The 26,384-nt window shown below is 40.8% G+C and overlaps 3 protein-coding genes across 9 annotated transcripts in view; 1 reads left to right on the forward strand and 2 right to left on the reverse strand.

Moving 5' to 3' along the window:
* Positions 1-6,851, reverse strand: part of CERS3 (ceramide synthase 3) — a 43,708-nt gene extending 36,857 nt beyond the window's left edge. Inside the window, exon 1 of one of the 2 annotated variants that reach the window (XM_048317456.1) lies at positions 6,764-6,851. The gene's annotated coding sequence lies outside the window, so the exon portion shown is untranslated. Of the gene's footprint in view, positions 1-6,624; positions 6,739-6,763 lie in introns of those variants that run through there. The other variant, XM_048317455.1, reaches the window with a different exon arrangement.
* LINS1 (lines homolog 1) lies at positions 71-18,873 on the reverse strand. 4 transcript variants are annotated; one of them, XM_048317451.1, is made up of 9 exons: positions 18,697-18,873; positions 18,026-18,087; positions 14,467-14,985; positions 14,280-14,369; positions 13,284-13,425; positions 12,452-13,042; positions 9,541-9,721; positions 6,764-8,558; positions 71-1,188 (listed from the first exon to the last, which is right to left on the reverse strand). In XM_048317451.1, exons 3-8 carry the CDS (start codon positions 14,863-14,865, stop codon positions 7,658-7,660), a joined length of 2,304 nt encoding a protein of 767 aa, XP_048173408.1. In that variant the 5' UTR covers positions 14,866-14,985; positions 18,026-18,087; positions 18,697-18,873; the 3' UTR covers positions 71-1,188; positions 6,764-7,657. The 4 variants fall into 4 exon arrangements, with proteins under 4 accessions (XP_048173408.1, XP_048173407.1, XP_048173409.1 ...); XM_048317450.1 differs by lacking the exon at positions 18,697-18,873 and having other exon boundaries at positions 71-145; positions 979-1,188; positions 18,026-18,503; XM_048317452.1 differs by lacking the exon at positions 18,026-18,087.
* A 298-nt stretch (positions 18,874-19,171) lies between these two features.
* The window catches only part of ASB7 (ankyrin repeat and SOCS box containing 7), a 29,748-nt gene continuing 22,535 nt past the window's right edge, over positions 19,172-26,384 (forward strand). For all 3 annotated transcript variants that reach the window (XR_007206596.1, XM_048317971.1, XM_048317970.1), the window contains exons 1-3: positions 19,172-19,229; positions 19,933-20,027; positions 25,420-25,518. The gene's annotated coding sequence lies outside the window, so the exon portion shown is untranslated. The remainder of the gene's footprint in view (positions 19,230-19,932; positions 20,028-25,419; positions 25,519-26,384) is intronic.

The following is a 26,384-nucleotide window of genomic DNA, read 5'->3' on the forward strand; positions in this document are numbered from 1 at the left end:
TATTTGGAACCTCTTCATTTATTTCCCCTCAAGAGAAAAGCGTGGGTTTCTTCACATAGCTCTTTTTTTAAATTTTAGGTATTATATCTTGCAGCTATTGCAAGTCTTTGGTCCTTCCATAAAGCTGGGAGCAGTATTCAGTAACCTGATGCACCAGAGAAACATTAAACATGAAAGGTTATTTCAGAAAGAATTATGGCTTGGCTGCTGCTTTAAATGATCTCCAAACTTTCCCACATCTGAACAAACCACTGCTGTGAACCAAGCAGAAGATTTAGGAACACTCTGCCAATTAAGAAAGCCCAGAGCAAGTTGATTCATACATCACTTGGCCGATACTGGGCCAGGAATGGAAGGGGTAATTGGCAGCAACACCTTTCTTATACCTAAAACCACAGTTTCTTCACTGTTACAGTAAATTGCAAAAACCAAATTTGTTTGATCGGAGCAAACATCGGACTGCTACAAAAAAAACCTGGGAACACATGTTTTTACATCCTTTTTGAGCAGTATTTATTAGGCTGGCACTGCCTACGTAGGATACTATTGCAAGATTAAAGATTTCCGTGGTAAATAACAAGGTAATCATACTCCCTTGATCAAAGTGCCCAATGACCTTACAATTATCTCTGCACCTCCATAGTGCTTACCCTTCAGGTGTCTTAAATTTGAATGCTGCAAAAAAAAATAAAATCAAACCAAAAAATACTTGAGTCTGTACATCTCAATGAGAAAACAAAAATTTAAAAAATCTAAGTGTTACTATTCCTTACTTGCAGCATAATATCTACTCATTCATTGGACAATTAAATATAGCTAAATATAATAATATAACTAAATATAATTGGATAAAGGAGACATGTATTTCACTCAATTATTTTACATATCACTGGAAATTATGTATAAGTTCTCAGTAAAAAAGGTATTCCATCAAAGTAAGAAAAATTCACTTCTTTCAGAAAATGTCACAAAATGTACCTCTTTCTTTTCCAGTCAGCTGAGTTCATATAATAAATTACAGTGAATCCACACAGTGGGTGTGAGCTTTCAAGAGAGCTTCCAAGCACTTACATAAGACAGTTTACAGTATTAGTAAACTTTGTCAGTAGAGAAAGCCCTTCTGGCAAATCTTTGAGACTGTATTAAACCTTAAACCTCTAGAATCAGAGCTGTTGTGTGTGGTGGCACCTGCAGAGGGAGAAGAAAAAAACCCATCAAAACCATCCCAAAAAACCCTAAGGGTTTCTTCTGGTTTTTGGGGAGCCAAAAATAAATGTTCTAAATATTCTGCCTGTTAGTACCTAACCAGTTTTGCTAACTGATTATCGCAACAGCAGACCATTAACCAAGCTTCAGTCATATGTATACAGGGAGGAAAAGTAGGAATTCATTTGATCTAATAATGATTTGGACTCTGAATTCTCTCTTCACCACCAGTGAAACTCATCTCCTTGCCATCAGGAATTCCTTCAGGATTAAAGTAAAAAACCTTGACATTCCTATACTTTCTGCTCCTCAAGAATCAACAAAAGCCTGAAAATGAATCATTCCAAGTCACGTGTCATAATAACTCAAAACTTTCCAATCTGTAGTTTAAAAACTAAGATCCTCCTCTTCACAGGAATTCACACCTTCTCCTAATATGCCAGCCTTCCCTTAGATAAAAGGGATGAAAAAAATCTATTTACAATCTCTCAAAAAGCTTTTTCCTCAAGACATTTCTTCCTAGTGTGACCTGATTCATCATCCATATCCCTACAGGGAGAGGTTCACTAAGGAGAGGCTCATTACTAATTAATTAGTAATGCCATCTGTCACAAATAAAGACTAGATACCTGATTTTGAATGCAGCACTATTAAGGCAATAAATATTTATCATCCATGAATGCCACTGCAGGACTAAATGAGAAAAATTCGAACACACAAGGTGAAATCTTCAAATCACTTAAATTTTTTGAAATTATAGTTCCAGGACTTCATTCCCATAAGTTTTAGCCAGAAAGAAAATTCATTACTTTGAGAATCTGGGCTTTAATAATAAGAAGGAAGATGACTTGGATGAAGTGGGTGAAGAGAAGATGTCAGAAGCAATACTGGAAGGATAAAGTCAGTGAAGGGAAAGAACACACTCTACTGTTGATCCACTCTGCCACAGGCTTCAGATATGCCTTAGGAAAAAAGGCTCCAAGAAAAGGTATTACCTGGGGACTGCCTTCAAACCAATTTCTCTCACACACTCAACCACTGAGGGCCAGGAACACCACAGTTATGGTCTCTCTTTCAAGTTACAAACCCTTGGCTGTATTCCATTTAAATACTGAACACACCACGTATCAATAAGCCTCCCAGACAGGAGTTAAAAATCCTCTCATAGCCAGGGGCACAGAGATGTACATGTGATTTGCTGAAGAGTTCATCTGCTCATAGTTTGGTTGTGACACATTCTTTATGCAAAATCCTAATCTGTTTTATCTTTAAATTATCTTTGGTGAGAAGGGTTTTTTTGCTTTCCCCTCAATTTAGCACCAACTTGTCCATACTTGTCAAAACCCCTTTTCTGTTAACCAGAAACACCAGAAAAGTCAAATATAACCGCTGATCTATATAAGGAACTTCCACTAAGTTTGTTCCAATACATTTGAAAAGGCAAAATTCACATTTTCTTCTCCACTTACAGCACTGCCAATTGACTCAAAAACCATTCCTGTGTGCTACCACTATCTGAAAATGCAGGAGACTAATTCACACAATTTTCTGGCTGCAAGACTAAGAGATTTAACAATTAATCCAACCAAATCAGAGTTCCTTAATCCATTTCCAACAACATAGAAATAACATAGGATTAAAAAAAAGATGCCTTGTTGATCCTTGGAGCTGGAAGCACTAGTTTAACGACAGTATGAAGATAAACCTCAGCAATTTGTAACACTTGCTCGTAAGACAATGCTGCAAACATTGTTTGATTACATTACGGGGAGACTCTTGGAGCATCAATCTTTATCCACCCACAGAAAACATAAAATATGAGCATTTCCTTGGTGAAACTGAAAGACAGTTCCTTTGATGCGTCACACCCAGCAATTCCCACTTCTGCATCAGCTCCTAATTGACAATTACAGAAAATAGTGGCATCATGCTGGTCAGTAATTTTAGCTGAGGTGAAGAAATATTCCTTTAGAGGGACTAATGCTCTGTTGAATGTGACCAAGTACTGGATTCTCCCTTGAGGAGATAAAGAATGTTTTAAAAAATTTGGTTGAGTTTGGTATTTGCTGTTTAATGGACCTTTGCCTAACTTTCACCATAGCTGTAATGGTGTCAGAAGACACAAATTTCTTGAAGGATATAAATATTATCAAGGAAGCCAAGTACTGGAGCTAAATGTCCAGAAAGTAGTAATTTCTGTTTCAGTTAAATCCCCACATGAAAGAACCATGAAAGGTCTGTAGTGACAAAGTTACTCTAGAGCTGACAAACCCTGGAAGGTGACACTTGAAGATAAAGCTTTTTCCTTTCCAGCAAGGAAAGAATAAGGACATAGGATTTTGTCATTTGACAAGTCTTTTTTACTTAATCAATATATATTGCTTTGCAAAATAGACTTCAAATTATTATTCATGTTTTAACATGTGGCTATTACTTCCTCCAAATGCTATGGGCATTTGGAATTTCTTTGAAGTTCCACAGAAAACATTCATTTTTAACGCTCAAGAACTAGGATGAGATGGGGTAGATACTTGGACAACTCCAATTAGCAGCTACAATTCCAGACAATTTCAGAATATGGACATGCAAACCTTCCCTACAAACTCTAAGGAAGCCAACATTCAGCAGTGCACACTTTTGAGGTTGTGCGTGATATTTTTTCCAACAATTCACATTTTTTTCAAATCTCCCCCCTGAAAGGACACTGCTGACTGGAAAAACTCATGTTTTACAGTACTGGGGAAGTAGGAACCAGAAATATCTAAGGATATAGTGGTTTCTTCATTCAAGATTTTTAACATAAAATACATTTTATTCCTGCCATTCATGATGTAAGCTAGCACCAAGCCAGCTGGTCCATTAAAGAGCATCTCCTGTCAGTTATCAGCAATAAACTCATTTACACAACATTTAAGAAGATAATGACTTAGAAAAGCTTAAATCCCTGTGATGTTTCTCAACCAAGTCCAAGTCCATGCCTGCCATTGAGGCAGTGACAGTAAAAGACTGCCTGCCATCCATTCTGACACACACTATCGGCTTCTAACAAGATTTCAGGGTGAACCAGGTGGCCTAAAAGAGTTGAACAAAATACAGCAAAAATTTACAAACTCATTAGGACAACTCTAAGGGAAAATACACAGAAGTAACACTGCAATGACCACAATATTTTCACTCCTACTGACACTGTGATAAACCCCTGATACTGACTTCAGACACCATCCCAGACTGACTCTGGAAGAAGTACAAACAAAGCTTATCCTACAATGATAAACCAGGGAACAACCAAGGCTCCCTATTCCCAGCTTTACAAGGGTATTGTAAATACAGAGGTTCCCAAGGTTGGTTTTTATTCTTGTATTACAGGATTAGAACTTGTACTACGAGTCTTAAAAGCAGAATGGAAAGCGGCCGTAAAAATACTGGAGAAAATCCAGTTTGAAGAACCACAATTGTGGAACCACCTGGATTCAGCTGTAGCTGCAATCAAGCTCTACAAACATTCAGTTTAAAAACATTCGTTTTAAAAAGCACATCCTGTACGTAACTTCTAGTGCTAACTGCTTACCTCATTTAAACTTAACTTATTTTATAAGTTTAACTTTATTTATAACTTCAACTAATGTTGAAGGCAAACTCCACAAAACAACTGCATAAATGGGGACTGTGAACATTTCAGGAGATAGAAAACTGTGTCCACACAGGTCACCCGATTAGTTCCATGTCTTGCTTTGAAATAATCCAAGAAAAGTTGACAGCTATCAATATCCAAAGGTAAGGCGCATTGATCTCCTGGTAATCACTGACCTAATTCCCAAGTTCTAACTTAACATTGATAACAGGTTCTGCAGCTGAATTAATTTCCTCTAGCACATGAAATAACAGCTGTGCCTAAAAACTTCATATCATTAAAAAAAACCAACCAAAACCTAACAAACCCCAACCAGACCACTTTCTGTACTCACCAATGGATTAAAATACAAGTTCTTTTTCAAGGTGCTTTTTTTGTGGTTGCCTTTCTCAATACAGCCAAGAACTACAATCCACTTTCATGGCTCACCCTCACTTTGTGTACAATAAAAAAGACTTTGACTCATCAATTTAAATCCATCTCAGGTCATAAATGGTAAAATATCAACACATTAAGGTATCTAGTTGCCAGATACCAACTATATTTACCCACAACTAAAACATCCTGAGAAATAAAACAATGGTTTTCTGTGAAAGGAAACATGGGAATGATCTTAACTTCTAATAACCAGGTGGGCACACAGTCAGCCACAAGCCTGTAAGAATTAAATACAATTGGACTGCAATTGGATTTGTTGTATTTAAAAAATCAGGTCATGGCTCCTACATTTCTTGCTACATTCTACACACTGTTCTGAGATGTCTGAACTCTTAATTTAAAAGAGCTTATACAGTTGTAGCAACCACTGACAAATAACCTGGACTTACCCAAAATTATCACACCATTCTACCTTCCCCACTCAGTCATCATATCCATGTCAGAGATACTGCTACAATTTAGATACTTCCAACTGGCAAAGTGTAGACCAAGAAATGCTGACCAATACTATGTTCAGTGAAAACAATGGAATTGCTCAATTAAAATAACTTACTCAGCAAAAGCTAGATTAGAAAAGGAGTGAGGATAGTGGAAAGGATTTCACTGAAATGTAAGTACCTACCTACTTTGAAAATTCTGAACTTGAGAAACTCTTGCTCAAGCACCTCGCCTGTGGCACTTCCTGTGTTTGAACTGAGAAGTTCCCAAGTTGTCTGGAGCTGCATCTCTGAACATGCCCACAGGGATTTTAGTGCGGACAGAAATGAGCAAATCAGCAGCTACAGTATAACTGAGCTCAAACATAAAGAGAAGCCAGGCATGTTTCTGCCCTGGACAACTCCAAGGTTAGTTCTGAACTACAGTAACTGCAGGCATGAATGGAAAGGTTTCCCTTCCTTGACATTCCCAACCACCCCTCTGCACAACAGCTGTCTTGGTCTCAGGAAGAAACCAAGGTACAACAAACACCCAGAATATTCAAATCTCCTTCGTGCCAGTGAAGAGGATCACTCCTTCCTACGTAAAACACAACTGTCATTCTGAAGGAGTTAAGACTGAGGTTCAAACCTTCCTGAGAATTCATACCATTCCAGTGTCACTGGAGAGCACTGGAACTGCCAGCTAAAGGATCCCGTAAGTTACACCCAGTTTTCTTCCCCTCCCAATTGCATTGATTCACCAGTTCAGAGCTAAAGACTAATGCAGAAGATGGCCACAGAGATTTGAGGGTCAGAAACCTGCTCCAGAGACTGCTCATCTTAGCTCAGTATCTATTTTAATTTAACACTAAATAGCTATTCAAAAGGAAGAGAGCACTTACTTGTTCTCAGTCAGAAGAGAGCACTTACCTTCAAGAGAAGATCCTAAAAGGAAAAACTACTTCCCACAGTTCTGAAGAGGTCTGAGGTTTTCCCAGTGTTCCTGTTTTCAGTACTGTCCCAGTGCCTAACCCTTGGCAGATCATTACAAGCTGCAGGTTAAACGTACCAGCATCAGGTGCTTTCCTGCTAAGTGCACACGCTGCCTTGGATCCTGCTCTGAACTCACTCCCCCAGGCAAACTCTCAGACGCTTACTTTTCAGGTTATTCAAATTACATCTAATAAAAGATATAAGTATAATAATTTAACATCTTCAATATCCATCTCACTATGCTGGAGTCACTTACTTTCTAATTCTCTTTCTGATTTTCATTTATTAAGTATACATCCTATATTTATATGAAATGCATGATAGATGCAAAAAAATCTGTTGGAATTTCACTTCTGCATTACCTAAGCTTAATTTAAAATATAATTCTTGACTAAAGTTTTCCATAGATAACATATGCTTTAATTTCACATCTACCTTTTCTTTTAATTAAAGGATTATGGACACCTGAAGGTCCACTTTGAGCAAGGCACCAATGCAGAACACACAGGATAAACAGTAAACTGCCCCCAACTATATTATTTTATTTAGCCCAACTTCTAAGCAGTCAAGTGTTGCATTAACTTTGCCCTGTAGTCCATAAACCTCTACCAATGTGGCAGTGAATTCATAAATAGAATTACATTAGATACAATTGACAATACTTTAAGTATGATATATTTTTGAAATGCTTTCACGTGAGTTATTTATTATAAAATGTTGAATACCCAACAATTAATCCTTATACACTGTACGTCGGCATACATATCATGAATAAGCCTAGGACCCTCAGGTCACGGATCATATCACTGGATGCAATTCCAGAGTTTTAGGGTGTCAACCAAACCCATGTTTACCCTGTCTGAGGTTAAATGAACTGACTACTGCAAGAAGCATGAGCTTTAGAAGTCATTAATCTCATGGAAATATTCCCTGGTGAACTTGTTAAAAAAACCCACAAGAACACTTTGCATTATTGTGGATTCATGGATTTACTCATCTTCTCAATGTGGCTCAGTAGTTTCAACAACGCAGATGGATTATATGGGAAAAGATTTCTTCTCTGCAACCTAGAAATAGCTTCTTGCAGCTCTTCCAAACACTTTGTTGATTTGTAAAGCATTATTCTTAGGGATGCAATATTATCTGAAGATGCCATACAAGTCCAACAGGATGAGGTACAAGATCCCTTCGGTTTCAGAGGCAACACTTCAGACGTGCGTGGATTCCGGTCATCATCTCTGCAGCTGCAACCAGTTTCCCTTCTCCTCACCTCACCCTCATTGTTTGTAGGCAATTGTTTTGCATTTACCAAGCACTCTTTTCCATCTGATTCCACCTCCGAGTCCTCTGAGCTGTCATAATTAACCAGGCTTTGAAGAGAACCCAGCAGGGACGTGCTATCAGTGCCTGTCAATGAGTCAGACTGGTTCCACTCTGCAGCTTCATTACTGCCCTGCTGTGCTGTAAACACCGGGCAATTGTGAGAAGAAGCCAAAGACATCGGAGTCTGTGGTTCTGGTTCACAACCAGCATTTTGCAAACTCTCCCCAGTCACACAGCTTTGCTTTTCTTGGTGGGGTGGCTTGACAGAACAAACTGAGTGGAAAGTGCTGTGCCTGGTATCGAAATGGTTACAGACATCTACAAACTGATGCCACTCCTTCCCAAGAAGCTTTAAGTACCTGACCAAGTACTCCAGAAAGCAAGTTTCTGATGAAATCAGAAAATCTAGGAGTACTGTGGAATCAAATGCAATCTTTTCCAGAAGGAATAAAAAGATACAGTGTGGGTTATATCCACCTGTATGCACAAGGAACTTCCAGGATTCCTCCTCTTTTTGGCTTAGGTTAGCAGCAGCATCATACCGTAACCTGAAAAGTAAGCCAGGAAACAATTCAGTGGAAGTTTACAATTTTTTTTAAAACAGCAATATCCAGAAGACGGATTCTTGCTCTTTTTTTAATTTTGTGAAAAGGTAAGAGCCAAAAAAGATTTTATATCGGAGTGAGAAAGAATGAAGGCAGGTGGGGCCAGGAGATTGGACAGCTGAGGAAGCCAAAGTACTTAAAGCAGGCCTTAAAAGGGCACTCCTTAGGAAACATTCCTTCTGGAATAAACAAAGTTACGTACAACACATAAACTGTACTTTAATATAAATATGAAACAATCTTGTTTTAATGTTTTTGTAAACCTGAAATCAGACTAACATTCAGAATGTTACACACACTGGAAGAAGAGCCTACTTGTAGTTAAGCGTCTAAGAACTGTGTGTATCTAAGATATTACTTGCACTATCTTCCCATTTGAAGATTGAGGGCCTTGTATAAGTTAGGATAGCATCTTGTATGGTAATTTAAACAACAATGAAGCATTGTATGTTCAGGACAAATCCATTAAGAACACATTTCAGTTGTTAGCAATACCCATTTTTATTAAGTAGCTGGAATTCCCATAGGGCCAATCCTTATAAACTTTGCCAGAAGTACCTGAATTATTGAAGCTGAATTCTGATATCCCATTCTTGTCAAACCTTCAGTACTGTAAGGAAGCAATCTTACTTTTTATCTGTCTAACCACTATTTTAGCATGAAGTCAATTATCCTGAATTACAGGATATGATAAAGTATTTAGTAGGAAACTGTTTCACAACTCCCCTGTTTCCATCCAAAAAAGACTTGAATTATCAGCTCTTACACCACTCATTATTACATCATCCTGAGGTTTGGGGGATTTTAAATTATCAAAAAATAATTTTCCTTCAAACAAAAACAACCAATGGGAACTCATGTATGTCACAGTAACCTTACTGAAGTACAATTCTTCATAGTTCTGTTAAAAAAAAAGTACACTAACCTATAAAATTTTAAATAGATGAGTAATAAAACTTTAGCAGCTTCCCAGATGTCATCATCCTGCTCCATAAAAACCAAGGAGAGCCATTCACAGTGATGCACAACTGGGTGAGACTGTGGGGAAGGCTTTACATGACTCCTCCAGAACATCAACAGCTGGGACATGGAACTCTCAAAGTCTCCTGAAAAGAAGAAGCAACCATGACTTTTGCGATACATTTTTTGTTGCCAAATAACATACACTCTCTATTTTAAATTAACAGTGCATAAAAATTCATGAATGCAGTTATCTCTCCTTAGCTCAACTGATTTATCACAGCATCAAATTTTATAGATTGGTTCTTGCCGTTTTAGTGCAGTAGCTTACTCATAAAAATCACTTTGTATTCATTAGACACAGAGACTCTTTCCCTTAAGTCAGAAAACTTACATGTTCAATACTAATGAGATACTACATGATAGTGTGGTACTACAGAGCAGTTTTTGATACAACACAGCACAGATTCAATGTTTAGAAAACAAAAAATTCTCCTGCAACATTGAAATCAATTTCATTTACTGCATCACTACGTGATTTTCCTTAATATTTGACTCTAAGATTTGCTTTTCCTCCTAGCAAATAATAGGAACATCAAATTATCTTTGTTATTAATAGTTACTCTTCAGACTGAAACTCTTCCCTATAAATCTGGAAATTACTCTCAAAATTGAAATTAATTAAAGTTAAGCCACTCTAATCCATGTTAATAGCAAGAAGATCAAGCAGCTTCCCAGAAGGGAAGTTAGCATATTAAAGCATTTAGGTGCTTGTTTTAAACACTTCCTGTAATGTCACTAAAATAAAGAAGTAACATTTCTTTCAAACTGAAATTCCTCTTGACAGTTGGGGTGCTTGAATCTAATTAAAGAACTAATTTTTGTGTCATGAATCTGGGAAAGAAAGGAGAATGGCTTTCTTTGAGAACAAATTTTCATAGACACATTTAAAATGGATATACTTTTTTTCTTTTCGCTTGTTCTTACACAGTCTCAGTCTCTATACACGTTTCAGAAGGTGGATCACAAGGAAAATATTCTTTAGAAATACTTATATTAATTATTAAACTTTAAGAATGGAACTGACATCACAAATATAACATCTTCCAAAAATCGGGAAAAAGTTTCAGAAGCTATCTTATGGAAGTTGTAGCTCTTTTGCAGGGATGAATTAAAAATTAATTTTAGGCTTGCTACATAGCATAGAAATATAAAAAATAAAATAATATTTACATCTAGAACAAAAATGCCTCAATGTATTTGAAGTGCTGTAAAATTTCATCCTTGTTTAAAAAGAAAGAGAAATCATTTTTGGCCACATAATCAGTAAATATAGAAATGCCCATTCTCACTGATGCCTGACTAGAAATACTGCTTCTGAACTTTTCCATTTTCTTTTCCATGAAGGCTGTAATCCAGGGACAGCATACTGCTTTGATCATAGAACCTGCACATCCACATTCACACAGCATCAGATGTGCATGAGGTCCTCTCAGCGGGAAAAGGGCAGGTGGGAAGATGGGATTCCAGGAAGGTCTCTTGGGCAAAAAGCCTCACCCTGGTGCTTCCTTACAGCAAGGGAGAAGGCATTCACTGGCTCCCAGTGTGACACAGCACCGCGGCCTCTCCCGTCAGGAACGCCACTTCTGCGGCACTCCCGGCCATCCCACTGCTGCCCATGGCACAGCCCCGGCAAAGCAGCAGCTCTCCCTTTCTCCTGCCCCAATCCAGCTCCTCACTACAACAAACCAGCCCAAGGGAGTAGCTATGGGAGGAATGCTCACACCTGGTAATTGGAAGGACCAGACCTGTCAGTCAGGGTGAAGAACACAACCATTTACATAAGGAGGATGTGGAGCTGCTGGAGCAAGTCCAGAGGAAGCCATGGAGATGCTCTGAGGATTGGAGCCCCTCTGCTCTGGAGCCAGGCTGGGAGAACGGGGGGTGTTCACCTGGAGAAGAGAAGGCTCTGGGGAGGCCTTAGAGCCCCTGCCAGTGCCTAAAGGGCTCCAGAAGAGCAGGAGAGGGACTTTGGACAAGGGCCTGGAGTAACAGGACAAGGGGGAATGGCTTCCCACTGCCAGAGGGCAGGGTTAAATTGGATACTAGGAAGAAATTCTTTTCTCTGAGGGTGGTGAGGCCCTGGCACAGGATGCCCAGAGAAGCTGTGGCTGCCTCATCCCTGGAAGTGTTCAAGGCCAGGCTGGATGGGGCTTGAAGCAAGCTGGTCTAATGGAAAGTGTCCCTGCCATGGCAGGGGGGTGGAACTGGATGATCTTTAAGGCCCCTTCCAACCCAAGCTATTCTGTGATTCTGTGTTAAGTCCCACAACTTCCCTGTGCCTTACTTTGGAAGTTCCTTATTTTTATTTACCTTTCTATACCACAGCTAGTTTTGCCTCATTACATTACTTGGCTGGCAGCAATGCCTTCTACCTTCAATAAAATAAATGCACAATGGTGCCTAAAGTTCTACCTCCACCTTGGAAAAGGTAAGAGTGTTACCTGCAGTTCCTTTCAGTTCCCCACCCTGAATAGAGTAGATGCTCATGCTATGGACTCTCTTCTTTTCCAGCTGGAGAAGAGCCTGGTGTTCCCAAGCTGGCTTAATTTCTTAATAGGAAAAAGTTTCAATCCCAAATGCAGCTGTTTCAAGCCCAACATATTGCAGGGCTAAGGATTTGATAAAACGCAAGGAGACAACTAATTAGGCAGGACACAGTAACAGCAGTTTCTTGGGTGGGTCTTCTATTTCCTCCCTCCCACCACCACTAATTCAGCTGAAATCTATTTACAGTCTTAATGAGGTATGACTACAAAATCTGAAAGCTCTAAAGCTCTTGCTGCTTAATGAACAAAATTTAAATGGACTGTTACCTTTCATTTCTGCTTCTGTTGCAGAGTTGTGAATCTTGAATTCCAGTGCTTTAAGCACAACCAAACTTAAGGCCCTGAGAACAGTTTGGTCAGAACCACCTTGAGAATCATCTCCAGGAGCAGCTTCACTGCTTCCAAAGTAGCTGGACTTTCCACTGAGTGGGATCTGATTAAGCCAAGTCAAATTCACAACCTGCAGAATAGCGTTACTCAGTGCAAGTATATCCTCACATAAAGATGGGGTTTGTAAAAACAGTGATCCACTTTTAGCATCTTCTCTAGACTTGTAAAGGACACATTTTTTAAGGAGCAAAATTAATTTCTTCTTGATTACATAGGGAATTGATGAACTAATAAGGTTGAGGACATAAGAAACTTTCAAAAACAAAATTCTCTGGCACCTGAGAGGTAATTCCATTTCAATTCTGGAAGCCAAAAGTGCTTCAAGCAGATCTATAAAGCTGATCAGATTGTTTGTAGCTTCAGAATAAGGTGAAGTGTAGTGGTGACTGTCAAAATGATGGAGCAGGATGGCATTATAAAATCCCTCAAGCACTGCATCAAGAGGAGCCAACAACTTCTTCAGAACACCTATGGCAAGAAGAGGCACATTACTGACTCACAGTGTGACACAGATAAATCAGTAAATAGGAAATAAACCGGTGTCAGAATATAAATATGGTTAAACCACTACGTTTTAACACCACTTCGTCACCCCCTGCATAAGGAAGGGAATAGGTGTCCTGGAGCCGAACTATTCCCGAGGAATTCCAGGTGAGTTGCTCCCCCTGGCGGCTCCCGCGTGTCGGTACCGCCGCAGCACCGCCGGTACCTGCTCTGGGGACCAGCGCGTCCTTCAGCGTCTCCTTGAGAATCGCCACCAGAGTCCACAGGCAATCGGCCACCCGGGCATTCCCGGGGAATCCCAACAGCGTGTTCAGGCTAAAGCTGAGCCACGTGACATTTAAGGCGTCCTAAGAAAAATAATTCAAAAACCAATCACGTATGCTTTCAGTTATTATGCAAATTACATTAAATCATAATACAATGATTTTAAATTGTACATTAAAAAGATTCAAATGGAGGCACAGACAAAACACAGGTAGAAATAGTGTCTGTCCTGTGCCATTAATTAGGCCTTTAATTACAAACCTGAAGCAACATATGCATGCAATAGAAATTATCTGTATGTTCCAAAAAGGGAAAACCAAACCTCCTAATGTCATGTGACCTACCCAAAATCAGATAGTGCTGTAGACAGACCAGATCTGAATTGATAACTCCCAGACAACTTGGCAAGAAATATTACAAACATAGTTATGAAATAAATCCGTGTTCAGGATGCTACTATGGAGACTGCAATACATATTCACTAAATATACAGCAAATTTTAAAAAACATCAAGTAATTGGGATATTCAAACAAGAAGATACATCAAAGCATTTGATTAACTTCCAAGAGGTTATTACTTATTTTTATCTACTGCATCACCCAACAGATACCAAGGAACTGTAAAAATACTGAGTCTAGATCATGATTTTTTTTTTAATATCTGTATTGCAACCTTAAAGAGAATATTTCTTGTCATCTACACATATTTTACCTTAAGAGTTTCATAAAATTCCAGATTTTTACAAAGACATTCCACACTTCTGCTACACATCAGATCTCCTTGCTTTCCATATTCCACGCTACTCCTAACACAGTTGACAAAGTTTCTCAGAAAATATAACACAACAAAAACTTGGCTGTAGAGTCAAATGGAACAACCTGCAGGCATAGATTCACTAAGCCATTTTTTTGAGCTGTGAAGTGATGCCACACTCACCTCTTCCTTCAGCTGGAAATACACAAGAGATGCTAAAGTTTGTGAGGCCATGTGAGATAACAGCCGATCGTTACAACCAAGCAGGTGAATCTGGAGATAGGTAAAAAAGGAAAAATGTCTAAGGCACATTCCTTTTTAGTCTTCCTCCGTTTATAAAAAAATCTTCCAGAAGTTTACAAAAGCTTACCAATTTTGAGTCAATTTTTGCCTCCTTCAGAAGAACAAAGATTTCACAGTACTTCTTTCTTGTGTGGAGTTCTATTTCCTGGGACTCTACTTTCGCCACCATCATCTTGATCAAGGTTAACTGGAGCAGCATCACCTCTCGTGGGCAGAACGAGGAGCTCATGTTTGCAAAGCTGTTTGATAAATCATCTGTTGCAGGGACATCTGACATATCAGTGTCCTGATGGCTCCTAACACCACCAGCAGTAGATGGCAGATGATTCTGATGACAGGATTCATCTCCTTCTGGTGGCTGCTCAACACACAGATTAATTAAAGAGGAATAATGATGGCTTTCCCTTGCTAGGGGAATGCCTGCCAGGACGTCCTTATACATCTGCTGCAGGAGAGAGATCTTCATTATGAGATCATGCAATATTCCAGAAAATGCTGTGTGTCTTCACTGATAATTCACTGCAAATCAGCTTCCAAGTTATTTTCATCCAGTAAGAGAAACAGAAGCACTTCTCTTCTAAGTTACCTATAAACAAAATATTTTGCTGTTACTTTGCAAGCAACTAGAAAATATAAAAGTATAACACATATTTTTAGAGTTAATGCTACCATTATTACACTTATTTTGAAAATGCAAATTCAGCTGCACCAAACTGTCTCAGTGAGATATTAAAATGAAGAATTACCATGCTGGGAAGAAGTTCACAGTTCCAGTATTATGCTACCAACACCAAAATTAATTTGCTGGAATTAACAAAACCAAAGGTGGCTATTACTAAGGGCTACTCCTAAAGATACGAGAACTTGGATCAAGTCTCTCTCTACATTGCTAAAACTACTAGAATCTAAAATCTTTTGTGACAGTTGCCTCCAAAAACAGGCATAAAATTTCAGCTGCAAATTTTCCTCCGAATTGGCAACATTCATTGCTCCACTGGGGCTGGAACTGGCATCAGCTCTCAAAAAAATGGAAGCCAAAAGACAAGTCTTGACTTTTGCTGCACACAGACTCAAGGTGGGCTGACCTCAAGGGCACAGGGACTCAGAAGTTGAAAATTAAAAAATAATTTAAAAACAAAGTGTAAAATTTATTAAGAGACAATAAAAACACTTACACATAATCAGGAAAAGTGGAAAAAAAAGTCTTTATCCCCATGTCAGTGGAAGATATCTTTCAATCACAGCACTGGAATATTTGCTATAGCTTAAAATGAAGCGCTATTAAGAATTCAAATCTCTGCATGAAGTGTGAACACCTAAGCCCTCAAATTTTCTATATAGTATGTAAATGGCCAGACAGATACCCCATCTTCTCGGAAAAAGAAAACAAACCAAACCTTAAGAACATCAGGGTTTCTTTTTCACCTACATTAAGAGTGACACTCATCTGTAATATTTATCTTTTTAGAGCTGTTTTAACATGCTCTGTAACCAGACCTCTTTTAAGTAAAACCAACAAACAAACTCATTACCTGTATCTATGGTGAAGTTAGGAGTGGAACTTAAGTCACTTAAGAGTAATTTTCATACTTTTTTTCATACTTTGCATACTTTTTGGATCCCCATCTCTAAGTCTGGCATAATCAACCAGGTAGAATTCCAGGTAGAATCCTGCATCCACCTGTAGTTGGGTTTTACTTAAATACATTTCCCCTTTCTTACCAAAGGAAGAAAACAGTTCAGCCTTCCAACCAGTAAGAAATCCTAAACATCTTCTCATCTGTGTATCAATTCCACCTGCATTTGTCATCAGGCCAAATATTTTAAATTATTACTTGTTTTTAGCAGAATATTAGAAAACAATGAAATTGTACAAGTCAGTATATGGGGCATTTTTGTTCTAGCTTATAATCTTCCTAAGTTTTTAAAACAACATAAAACATTGAGCATTACACCTTCGTTTTTACAATCTAATTTTTAAACTGCAACTGAAGCATGTATTGACAAAATGGCTTCCCAAAGGCACAAAGGATTAGAGGTAGACCAAGATATGCTACCCTGACTCATCACTTCTCCCACCATCAGGAAGCATTTCCTTCAGAAAAGAAGCTAAAATCGGAAGTTGCCTGCAGGAGTGATCTACAATTCCCTCTGGTGTGGTATTTTTAAAGACACATTCAGCAAGGGCTGACCTGAAAACTCCAAAATGTTACAGCATGTTCCTCACCTGATAGAACCAACCCTTCCCCCATCCTTTCCCATACTCCACATTTTGGATGTTAAGAATAAATCTGATATTTCAGGCAATAAATTCCCTCTTCATTTGCAGAATCTATTCAGAATTCTACTTGAGGTGGAAATTTATGACATGAAACCTTATAAAATTTCTTCAGAAATCACTCTGAATATTTTATATAGTTATTGTTCCTATCTTTGAGTTTTATTTCTTCCTAAATGAATACCTAATAAAGTAAAATTATCTCAACACATTTAGTTCTGTGTTTGAGATCAAATTGAATTATCACCTTCTGTGGTAAATGAACAGATCTCATGCACAAATTCACATGATCCAGCACGGTGGTTAGGACAGAAAGATTCAGAACTTTTCTAGGACATCCACTGCGAGATTTCACCTTCACCACACAATATTGGCTGTGCCTTCCTGGATCCTTCCATAACACATTTATGTTCCACCATTTATTTGCAGAACACTTTACAAAAGCATCTCTAAGGTATGTCTCACTCACACATGACAACAGATCACAAACATAAGTCAATGAAGGAAATTAAAAGTTAGGGGGCCTATTTTGAAGACATTTACTTCAAAGAGGGAGAAAATATGAGACAAGGACTAAATTTGTTTCAGACACAGCACAAGAGTGAAAAGCTCAAAGCTGAAGAGTAAAGAAGTGACAAACTCCAACCCTTATTTGTATTATTTATCTGAGTTATTCATGACAGCATCTAAAAACCAATTAAGGCAACGCCTCACAGAGCCAGACTCCTGCATAAACAACAGGAAACAGTTCTAAAAACCTTATATATAGACTGATCATGCAAAAGACAGGAAGGAAAACTATGCAGAAGGTAAGAAACAAAAAAACGGGGGTGTGTGTTATTTTCATGATTAATAATGCTTCAAAATCAAAGTCAAACACTGCTCTTCACTTATATCTCTGAGTTATTGCATGTCATTATAAGCCATTGTGTTAGTAAAAAAAAAAACCCAACCAAACAAACCATGACATCAACGTTAGTCCAGTCAAATTACAAAGAAATCCTTCCCTGTGAGGGTGGGGAGGCCTTGGCAGAGGTTGCCCAGAGAAGCTGTGGCTGCTGCATCCCTGGGAGTGTCCAAGGCCAGGTTGGACGGGGCTTGGAGAAACCTGAGATAGTGGAAAGTGTCCCTGCCTATGGCAGCGGGTGGAATGAGATGAGTTTTAAGGCCCTTTTTGGGAGAAAAACTATCCAAAACCCCACCCTATTTTCATTAAAAATTAAATCTGATGAACCAAAATGAAACATCAGTTCATGACTTTTGGGTGTGAATCTGAAGGCTCTGGATCTCCTTACAATGAAATGATAATAGCATTAAAGAAATAAAATACACTTTGGACTCCTTGTACCTGCAGTGACTTCGTAGGCTCATCTTTCAATAAAGAATAAACTTCTTCTCAGTGCTGAAATACTGTAAACGCCTCTAAATTAGTGTAATTTCCTTCCAGAGTTTGCAAATAACCTGAGCTGTGCAATCCCTGCTAACTCTGACACTAAGTACGCCAGATGCTTTGACTGCAATTCTGCCGAGCGCCTTTAGTCACTGCTGGCAGGAGCACACCCAGTCCCGCCTCACCAGCCCCTCATCGCACCGCTCACAGCGGCGCTTCAGCACTGCCAGCGCCGGGCGCTCACCAGAGCCCTCACCACACGCGACACTCGGGGCTGACATAGCGAGCACGGAGGCATCGCTTCTCCAGAGCCTCCACAGCCCCATCCTGCCGGACTGAGGACAGCCGAGACCTCTCGCCCCTACACCAGCGCGGCTTCCCGACCCGGCACCCGCACGGCGCAGAGAGCCCCAGCCCGCCAGACGCAGCCGCCAACCCTTCGTTCGCCCGCCCGCTGCCGCCTCAGCCCCTCCCGCCACCGCCTCGCTCCCCGAGGCCCCGCCCCCGTACAGTCGAGCCACGCCCACACAACCACGGCCCCACCCCTCCTCATCCGGCCTCGCCCCTTTCACTCCAGGCCCCGCCTCCCGCCCCCCTCGGCCCGCACGCCTGTGGCCCCGCTTAGTCACCCCAAGCCGCGGAGCGCACGGGCCCGTCCCCGCCCCGCCGCCCGGGGGCCGCTGCCAGGCAACGGTCGCCACTCGCCCGCCCCCGGGGGACCGCGAGGCCCAAACTCCGCTCCGTCACGGCGCCGGAACCGCCGCCGCCGCCGCCCCCTGTCGCAAAGCCATCCTCCACTCCTCAGCGGCTTTACGGCAGCGGGGCGGAGCCGCGGGGCGGGGCCGCCGTCAGCCCAGCAGCCAATGGGACGCGGCGGCGGCGCGCGGGCGGGGGCGGGCCCGCCGTCAGTCCGGCGGCCAATGGCGACGCGGCGGCGGCGCGCGGGCGGGGGCGGGGCCGGCGCGGCGGGCGAGGATTGGTCGCGGCGCGGGTCAGTCCCCGCCCGCCGACCCCGCCGCGAGCCGAGGGGGGCGGCCCGGAGCGAAGTGTCCCCGCTCGGCTCGGCCCCCCCCCGACCCCCCGCCCGCCGCCGCCGCCAGCGCGGGGGGCGGCCGCGCCCGGGGCCCCCGGCCCGCCCCGCTCCGGCACGCGGGTCACGCAGGTAACCCCGGCTGCCCCGGGGTCCCTCGCGGCGCGGGGAGGGGGGGGGAGCGACCCCGTGGCCTCCCCTCGCCCACACCGGGCAGCCCCTCCGGCGGGTGCGGGGCTGTAAGGGGCGCCCCCGCCGCCCCCTCTGGGAAGGGGTGCGCAGCCCCCCGCCGCCCCTGCCCCCTCCCGCGGCGGGCTCCGGGCCGCCCCCGGGGCTGCCCGCGGAGGGGGGTCCCCCTTCCCAGCCCCCGGCGGCGCCCCGGGTGCCTTGGCGGCCGCCGGGCCTTGGAGCTGTGTGCCGGGGCTTGGCCGGCTTTTTTTTTGTGTGTGTGTGTGTGTGTGTGTGTGTGCGCGGCTGAAGGCTCCTGGAGCGTGAACTCCTGCGAGGGAGAGGTTTGGTTTCCCAGCAGCTCAGCTTTCTGGGTTACTTCCTGTCCCATTCTTTAGCACTTATCTTTACTTCCATTCCCTAGAGGAGCTGCCTTGACAGGGCAGCGGTCCTGCCGTTATTATCCCTTCAACTCCTCAGTATCCCGAGAGAGTGTCCTCCTTTTCCAGGAGAGATCCCGATTTTGATGAATAACCCCTTTCCTTCCAAATTTGTGTAGGCTCTTCCTATTTTGCCTAGCTATTGCTTTTGTATTAACCAATTTTGGTCTTCATTTCTTTCTTTTATGTCATTGTGTGGCTCAGTTCTACTTTTTTTTTTTTTTTAGGTTTAAACTGCCTTAAAGGAGAATTAAAAATAGTGACTCCAAAGAACAAATTAACACAGAGGAGAGAAAACAGCACTCAAAAAACCCCCAGAAAGGTGATGATTCATTTAGATTCTCAGAGTCATCCTAGACACATGGTTTTGGCTGGGATTGGGGCCTCTTGTGTTTTTATGGATTTAAATAGGTAGCATTAGATTTCTTTGTTCTCTTAAAACCTGCTTGCTGTTGACCTTTTAAAGTTGGAAAGCTCTGAAGCCTATTTGAATTACACTTGTAACACTTTATAATTTTCTAAAATTATTCTGTGAATGTTATTTTGATCATGAATTGCTACTTAATGGGGTTTTTGTGTCTCCATCTCAGGATGGAATGTCACTTAAAATTACTTTGCTCTAGGTCGTTAAAAGGATCTTTTCTTAAAGTCTTCCCATAAATTTATGGGTTCAACACTGCTTCTGTTTCTGTTTTGATTCTAAAATCTTTATTGGGCTAGGTCATGGTTATTGCATTATGTTTGTTTAGTCATACTTCACTCCTGTTTGGGTCACTTTTTTTGTGTATGTGTTGTAATGGAGCTGCAAAAATTGAAAATAATTGGATATTATCTGTTTATAAGTACTTAATTTTTGGACTGAAATTATAGAAGAAGATGATGCTGTTGGATGCTTAAGGGGAAAAATGAAAGAAGTCATCAAAGCCAATCCTGCTGGTAGGAGGGAGGTTCTGTTTCAGGGGGAGAGCTGTTCGTAGGGAGAATTGTGTGTTTTACGTGGTGAGATGAAGAGATGGATCCTAGGAGAGAGAGTGGGGGGGTGAATGATGTCAGTCAGTCTTTTTCTGCATCCTACTGTTAGCGTGCTCCAAATGATGGAGTTTCTGCGCATTCTTTTAACGCAGACTCTGTCTTGAAGCCATTTTAATCTGTTTCAAATGTAGGTGAGTTTGTTTTTTTTGGGAAAGATGCCCTCCATAGAGGTCCCTCTGGTCCATGTCGTGTTTTCAGAGATGTCACTGACTGTACCAAAACGTTGTTCATTGTTGGCAATCAGTTGTTTTTGAGCATTAGCCTGCAGGAGAAAGACCAGTACTTGTTGCCAACAGCCTTGGTCAAGGCTGGATCATTTTTCCAATACAGATGTCTTTAGATTAAGACAAAAAGTAGTTACTGTGTGTTGAAGATTAAATAGAAAATCCTTCCGTAACACAAGTACAACAAATTCTGAGATACGCTTTGGAAATGCAGGGAAGAAATTTTCCATGTTATTTTGATAACCCACAAGTAATAGCAGAACATGTAGACATGCCCAGTATGATTCCAGGAGGGATTTTCTTGCTAATAGGTGAGGCAGATGTGCATCAGTACAAACTTACCAGTGCAGTTATGGCACAGCTGTTTCATCTGAATTTAGTTTATTATAACTCCCTTTTCCCAACCCACCCAGTGCCTCTCACGTCAGGGCTGTAGCTGCTCCAACAGGACCCCTCTTGGTGCCGACAATTCATGAGATCTTTGGGATTTATTCACAACAGGAGACGTAAGTTTTCATTTGATTTGTGAAGTTCCTTCCTAGTGTGAAATGCCAGTGCAGCAAAGTTTGATTCGGGTGCAGAGACTGGAATTGAGTTCATAGGAATCAGGGAATTAACTTCTGGCAGAAATTTGCACATGGTTGAAACAAGGCACAGAGATTACTGATATGCTGAAGTCCTGCTCTTGATCCCTGGAAGAAATGCAGCATGTTGCAAGTATAGCAGCCCTTTAGAGAAAGCTTTAGTCTTCAGGCTATATACTCATTTTGGGTTTGTTTTTCCTTATTGTGAACTCTAAACCCTTAAAGGAAATGCGCTGTCTGAGGGATGGTTTTGTTTCGTTCCAGCAGTGCTTACAGAGTGATATTATCACAGTGAAAATCTTGCTTTGTCCAGTAAAGACATCCAACAAATTTTGTCCACTTGGATTTTTTTAGGCTGTATTAAATAGAAATATCAAATATGCTTCTAGAGATTGTTGAATGACACAAATTCTGTAAGCAGCACTCAGTTTGTTCATCAGTTGTGCTGTGAAAATTAGTGCTGAAGTGACTGCTTTAATGTTGTTTGAGCTCGCCATTGGCTCCTGCTTCTGTCATTCCATGCAGTGTTGGTGTTTGGGCTCTCTAATGATAGTAAGTCATGTGAAAATACATAAATCTTAGCAATTAGCACTTGCTACAAATTAATTACTTTTAAGGCTAAGCTTCCATCTGACTTTTGCTGTTTAAAACTTAGTAGCAGCACTGCTGTAAATTGGAGGAGAATTGGTATTTTTTGCTTGGTACATGAGGATCTCCAACCATGCTGCAGAGCACAAGCTCCCTACAGTTTTTCAGTGCACATCTTGAGGAAGGAGGTTCTGGCTGTGTGAACCTGATGCAGCATTCTCTACTCTAAAAAGCTGTAAGGCCTTGTTTTAGCATCAGCATTGAGGTCCTGCATTTGGAAGGAATTGCAGGATTTTATTCATGGGGCTCTGCTTGTGCTTAGGGTTGCCAATGTTTGGGCGAGGGCACTGAGGATGGCTAATAGTTGATTTGCTTTGTGAAGGTGAAGTTTCCCTCAGGTTTGCAGACCTGAAGTTGCTTGAGCTGGGTGATTTCTCTGATTCTCCATCAGGCCCAAAGTCAGACCTCACAACCTCTCTGTGAGATGGGTAATTGTAGTAAAATGACACCTCTGTGCTTCAGTTTCACCCACCTGCAGAATGTAACAAGACGACAGCTGCTTATTAGTGTGTAACAACACCATCTCTAGCTCTGTGAACACCTGAAATTGGTGAGGCACTTGTAGGTTACCTCTTTTGGTTATTTTAAATTTAGTATGTCCGAGCTACAAGCTGGCCTTACTGGAGCTCTTACAAGAAATGTGTAACTTTTAATGACAGCTTGTGAGGAGTGAAGGCTTGTTTTCTTTGAAGCAGCAGTTCCTCTGTGATGCTCTGGATTTGTGCACTGTTAACTCATTGCTTTCAGACCCAGCAACTCGCATATGTTGCTTGGTGATTTTCATCTTAGCCACAGGGATACGTCACTTGATGTCTGTCTGGGCTGTAGCATGGAGCATTCAGCAGAAAATATATTCAGAATTATAAGGCTCTGTGCAATTTTGATATTTCACATGTTACTTGCAAACTTCATGATTATGATGTGAGAATGCAAATGACAACACAATTGTTTGCCCTACTCTGTTGTCTGAAGAGCTCCTGGAATAGGAACTTGAGTGACAGCTGAAGATGATGGTTGTGTTTAGTTTGTCAAAAATACATTGACCATTTTTAAAATGCCATTTGAGTGAGAACACATTTAGTTTGTTCAAGTTTTGAAAGGGGTAGGAGAAGTGAGTTGTGAGACTAATGAAGGCTGATGTGATTATTCTTTTTTCACGGGGTTTTCCTTTTTTTCTGTTGTTTATTTGGTTTAAATGTCTCGGAATATTTCAACTACTGGCAGCTCGGATCTACACTGATTAGGTCTATGCCAGATACTAAATGTTGTGTGTAATGGTGCACTTTCCTTGTTGTACAGAGTTAGGCTGGCATCAGTAAATTATGGTCTTTATTCTGCTCTTGGATGTATAATCTCAGAGTTTAGGAACCAGGTCTATCTGTCAGGCTATGCGAATTAGAAAAATACTGAGAGTTGAGGTCTTGCTTTTTGTACCAACCTTTAACTTTCTTTAAGTAAGTATATACATATGTTGGAATTAATTTTCCACATGATGTTTGCAGTGACTTTCAAGAAGTGACACATTGATGTGGAAAAGTCTAAGATCTCTTTGAGAACATGAGACATTATCAATAGATAATGAGGATGTTTGTCTTATTATTTTTATTACTGCTGCTTCTACTATAATTATTAGTGTTTTAATCAAACTTAGTTAAGTCATTGAGTGAGGGAGCTTTTCTTTCACTAAATATGACTTATTTTTATTAAAGTTGCAGATCTTACTCTTGCCATATGCAGCTAATTTTCCTTTGGGGGGAAAAAGCTTGTTACTTTTTTAGTGGAGCAATCTGTTACCTTGTCTGTAGTCTGTGAAGTCAGTGCAATTCTAATTTGCATCAGCTAATAAAAAATGTGTGGGTTTTAAAGTGAAAATCATGCAAAAATTTAAAAAAAAAAGGTGAACGACTGATCATCTATGCAAAAAAACAAGGCTAGAAATGTGATCAAATTAGGTCATGGCAGTGCAGTTTTGTGCAGGGCTGTAAGCATATCTGAAGACCTTGTATGCTGTATCTTGGGAAGCAAAGCTCTTGGAAAATGTGCATAAGAGGGATGAAAAGGGCTTTTTTCATCCTCCTCTTTGAGCTATCATTGCAGAAGCATGATTTTATGTTACATTAAGTGGCAGAAACTTCAACTTAAGCTAAGAGCTGCACAGTTCATGGAACTGTTCTGGTGCAACTCATTTGCGGAAGAAACAAGTCACAGTTGGGTTTGTGTGATCAGCTGTACAATTAAGTATTTAATGGTTTTATTGTTTATTATATTATTGCAGTGCTCAGATGAGATAAGGGGGCCTTTCACTAAAAGTTTGCAGCCAGAGGAAATGAAAGGTCAGATAGAGGTGTACGACGAATTAGGGATGAGTACAGGAGAAATGGTCTGGGACTGATCCTGTTAACTGCAGGTGACAGGGAGGATAAGGAGGGTTAGTCTGCAGTAGGAATCTGCACAGGGGTTGTAACTGGTGTTTGGTAAGCCTTGATTCTTAGAGAGTAGTTTTTCTATATGAAGAAAAGGATGAAGATTTTTGAGGTGGTGGTTTTCTTGAACTGTGGAGGTGGCTTTACCTGTTCATGAAACGCAGCATGTGTCAGCTTGAGCTGTTGCATGAGGGAGAGGAGACAGGCTGGTGGCTCTCCAAATCCAGCTGAAAGACACAGCTCAGTGTTCTATGGGGTCAGGTTTTATTCTTTACTTATAGAAGCAGAGAGGGGATAGAGATTAAAAAAAAAAAAAAATCAAAACCCTATACAAAAACAACTAGAAAAAAACCCACAAACAAATATAAAACCCACAAAAGTAGTTTGGGAAGAACTAAATGGATCCTGAATGTGTTTCCTGGCATCTGGCTCCCACAGGGAGATGTTGAGCAGTGAGGCAGAAATACCTACTGTAACCTTTGCATCCATTCTTGTTCCATACAGGAGCAGATACATGTACTTATTAGAGAAGGATGTAGACAATTTCTTCAAGGATTACTCCAGAGAGGAAGCATGCCTCTCATTTCTCTTGTCTTCCATAAAATATTTTCTGTAGCCTTTTCCTCATATGGCAGAAGCGAACTCTCCAGCCTCTGGAGGACTCTTTGATAATGATAGAAAACACACTTTGGGTCTTTTCTGACATAGCTGCATTAAAATGTAGCATTCTCACACAAAGTAAGAGTAAGTAAACCTCTCACTTTTATTCTTTGCAACTAACAAGAAATACCTTTTTTTTTAAGGGGTAGCAGGTTGTTTGACACACATGGGCACAGAAGATTATGAACAGTGAAGACAATGAAGAGTGGGACATTCATCAAAGAGTAACAACCTCTTATAAGGTAATTCAGGACCACATTGAGTTTATCCTGTTGTACTTGCAAAATCAATTAAGTAACTGTTGTTGTCCTCCATTTTCATGGCACTATAAAATCATTCTAACCAAGAATATATAGGTATATTTTTCCCCCTTGTGCTTCCTTTCATTTTTTAACGTGCATGCAGAAAGCCAATATGTAACAACCCAAATGCATGCTGAGTTCTGAATGAGATTGATTACAGTTGCAAAACATTAAATATTAAATGCCAAAGGGCTACTTCCAGTAGTCCTCCTTCTCTTCTCCAAAGATTGATGTCTTAATGGGGCTTTGCAAAAAGGAGTTTTAAATGATCTATGGAGCAGAAGTGAAAATGTTTTCAAAGCTGGTGTGTACCTAGAACTATCCTGAAACCTTTAATGTTATGGTTGAATATTCTTGTCGTTTGAATTTCATTGCTTGCCATAGGGGTGAGATGGAAGAGTGGATATTTACAGAAACTGTGCAAGTGATAAAAGGAGCTGCCTGACTTTGTCTTCTGCTTTGTATGTTTTAGTACTTATGTACTTTAGTACCAGCTAATTTGAATAAGCTCTGCTAGTCACATGCAACATATGGAGCCAATGCCAATTTTTTATAATGCTGCATTACAAATATACCCACCAGCTGAGAAGTGTGAGAGAGAGAGCTCTGCTTTTCCTTAACCAACTGTCTTCACAGAGACTTGCAGGGGAAATACTGCTGGCCCCTCAAATGAGAAATCCCATTTCACTTCATCTCTTTAGTCATCCCTTCTCATTCTGTAGCATTTTGAGCAACTAGTCTGACCTTAATTTTCAGGACCACATGAGAGTTTGCAAGTAGTTGTCCTTTATAATAAAGGACTGTAA

This window comes from Corvus hawaiiensis, chromosome 13 (assembly GCF_020740725.1).
Source record: "Corvus hawaiiensis isolate bCorHaw1 chromosome 13, bCorHaw1.pri.cur, whole genome shotgun sequence".
In the NCBI taxonomy this organism is placed as follows: Eukaryota; Metazoa; Chordata; class Aves; order Passeriformes; family Corvidae; genus Corvus; species Corvus hawaiiensis.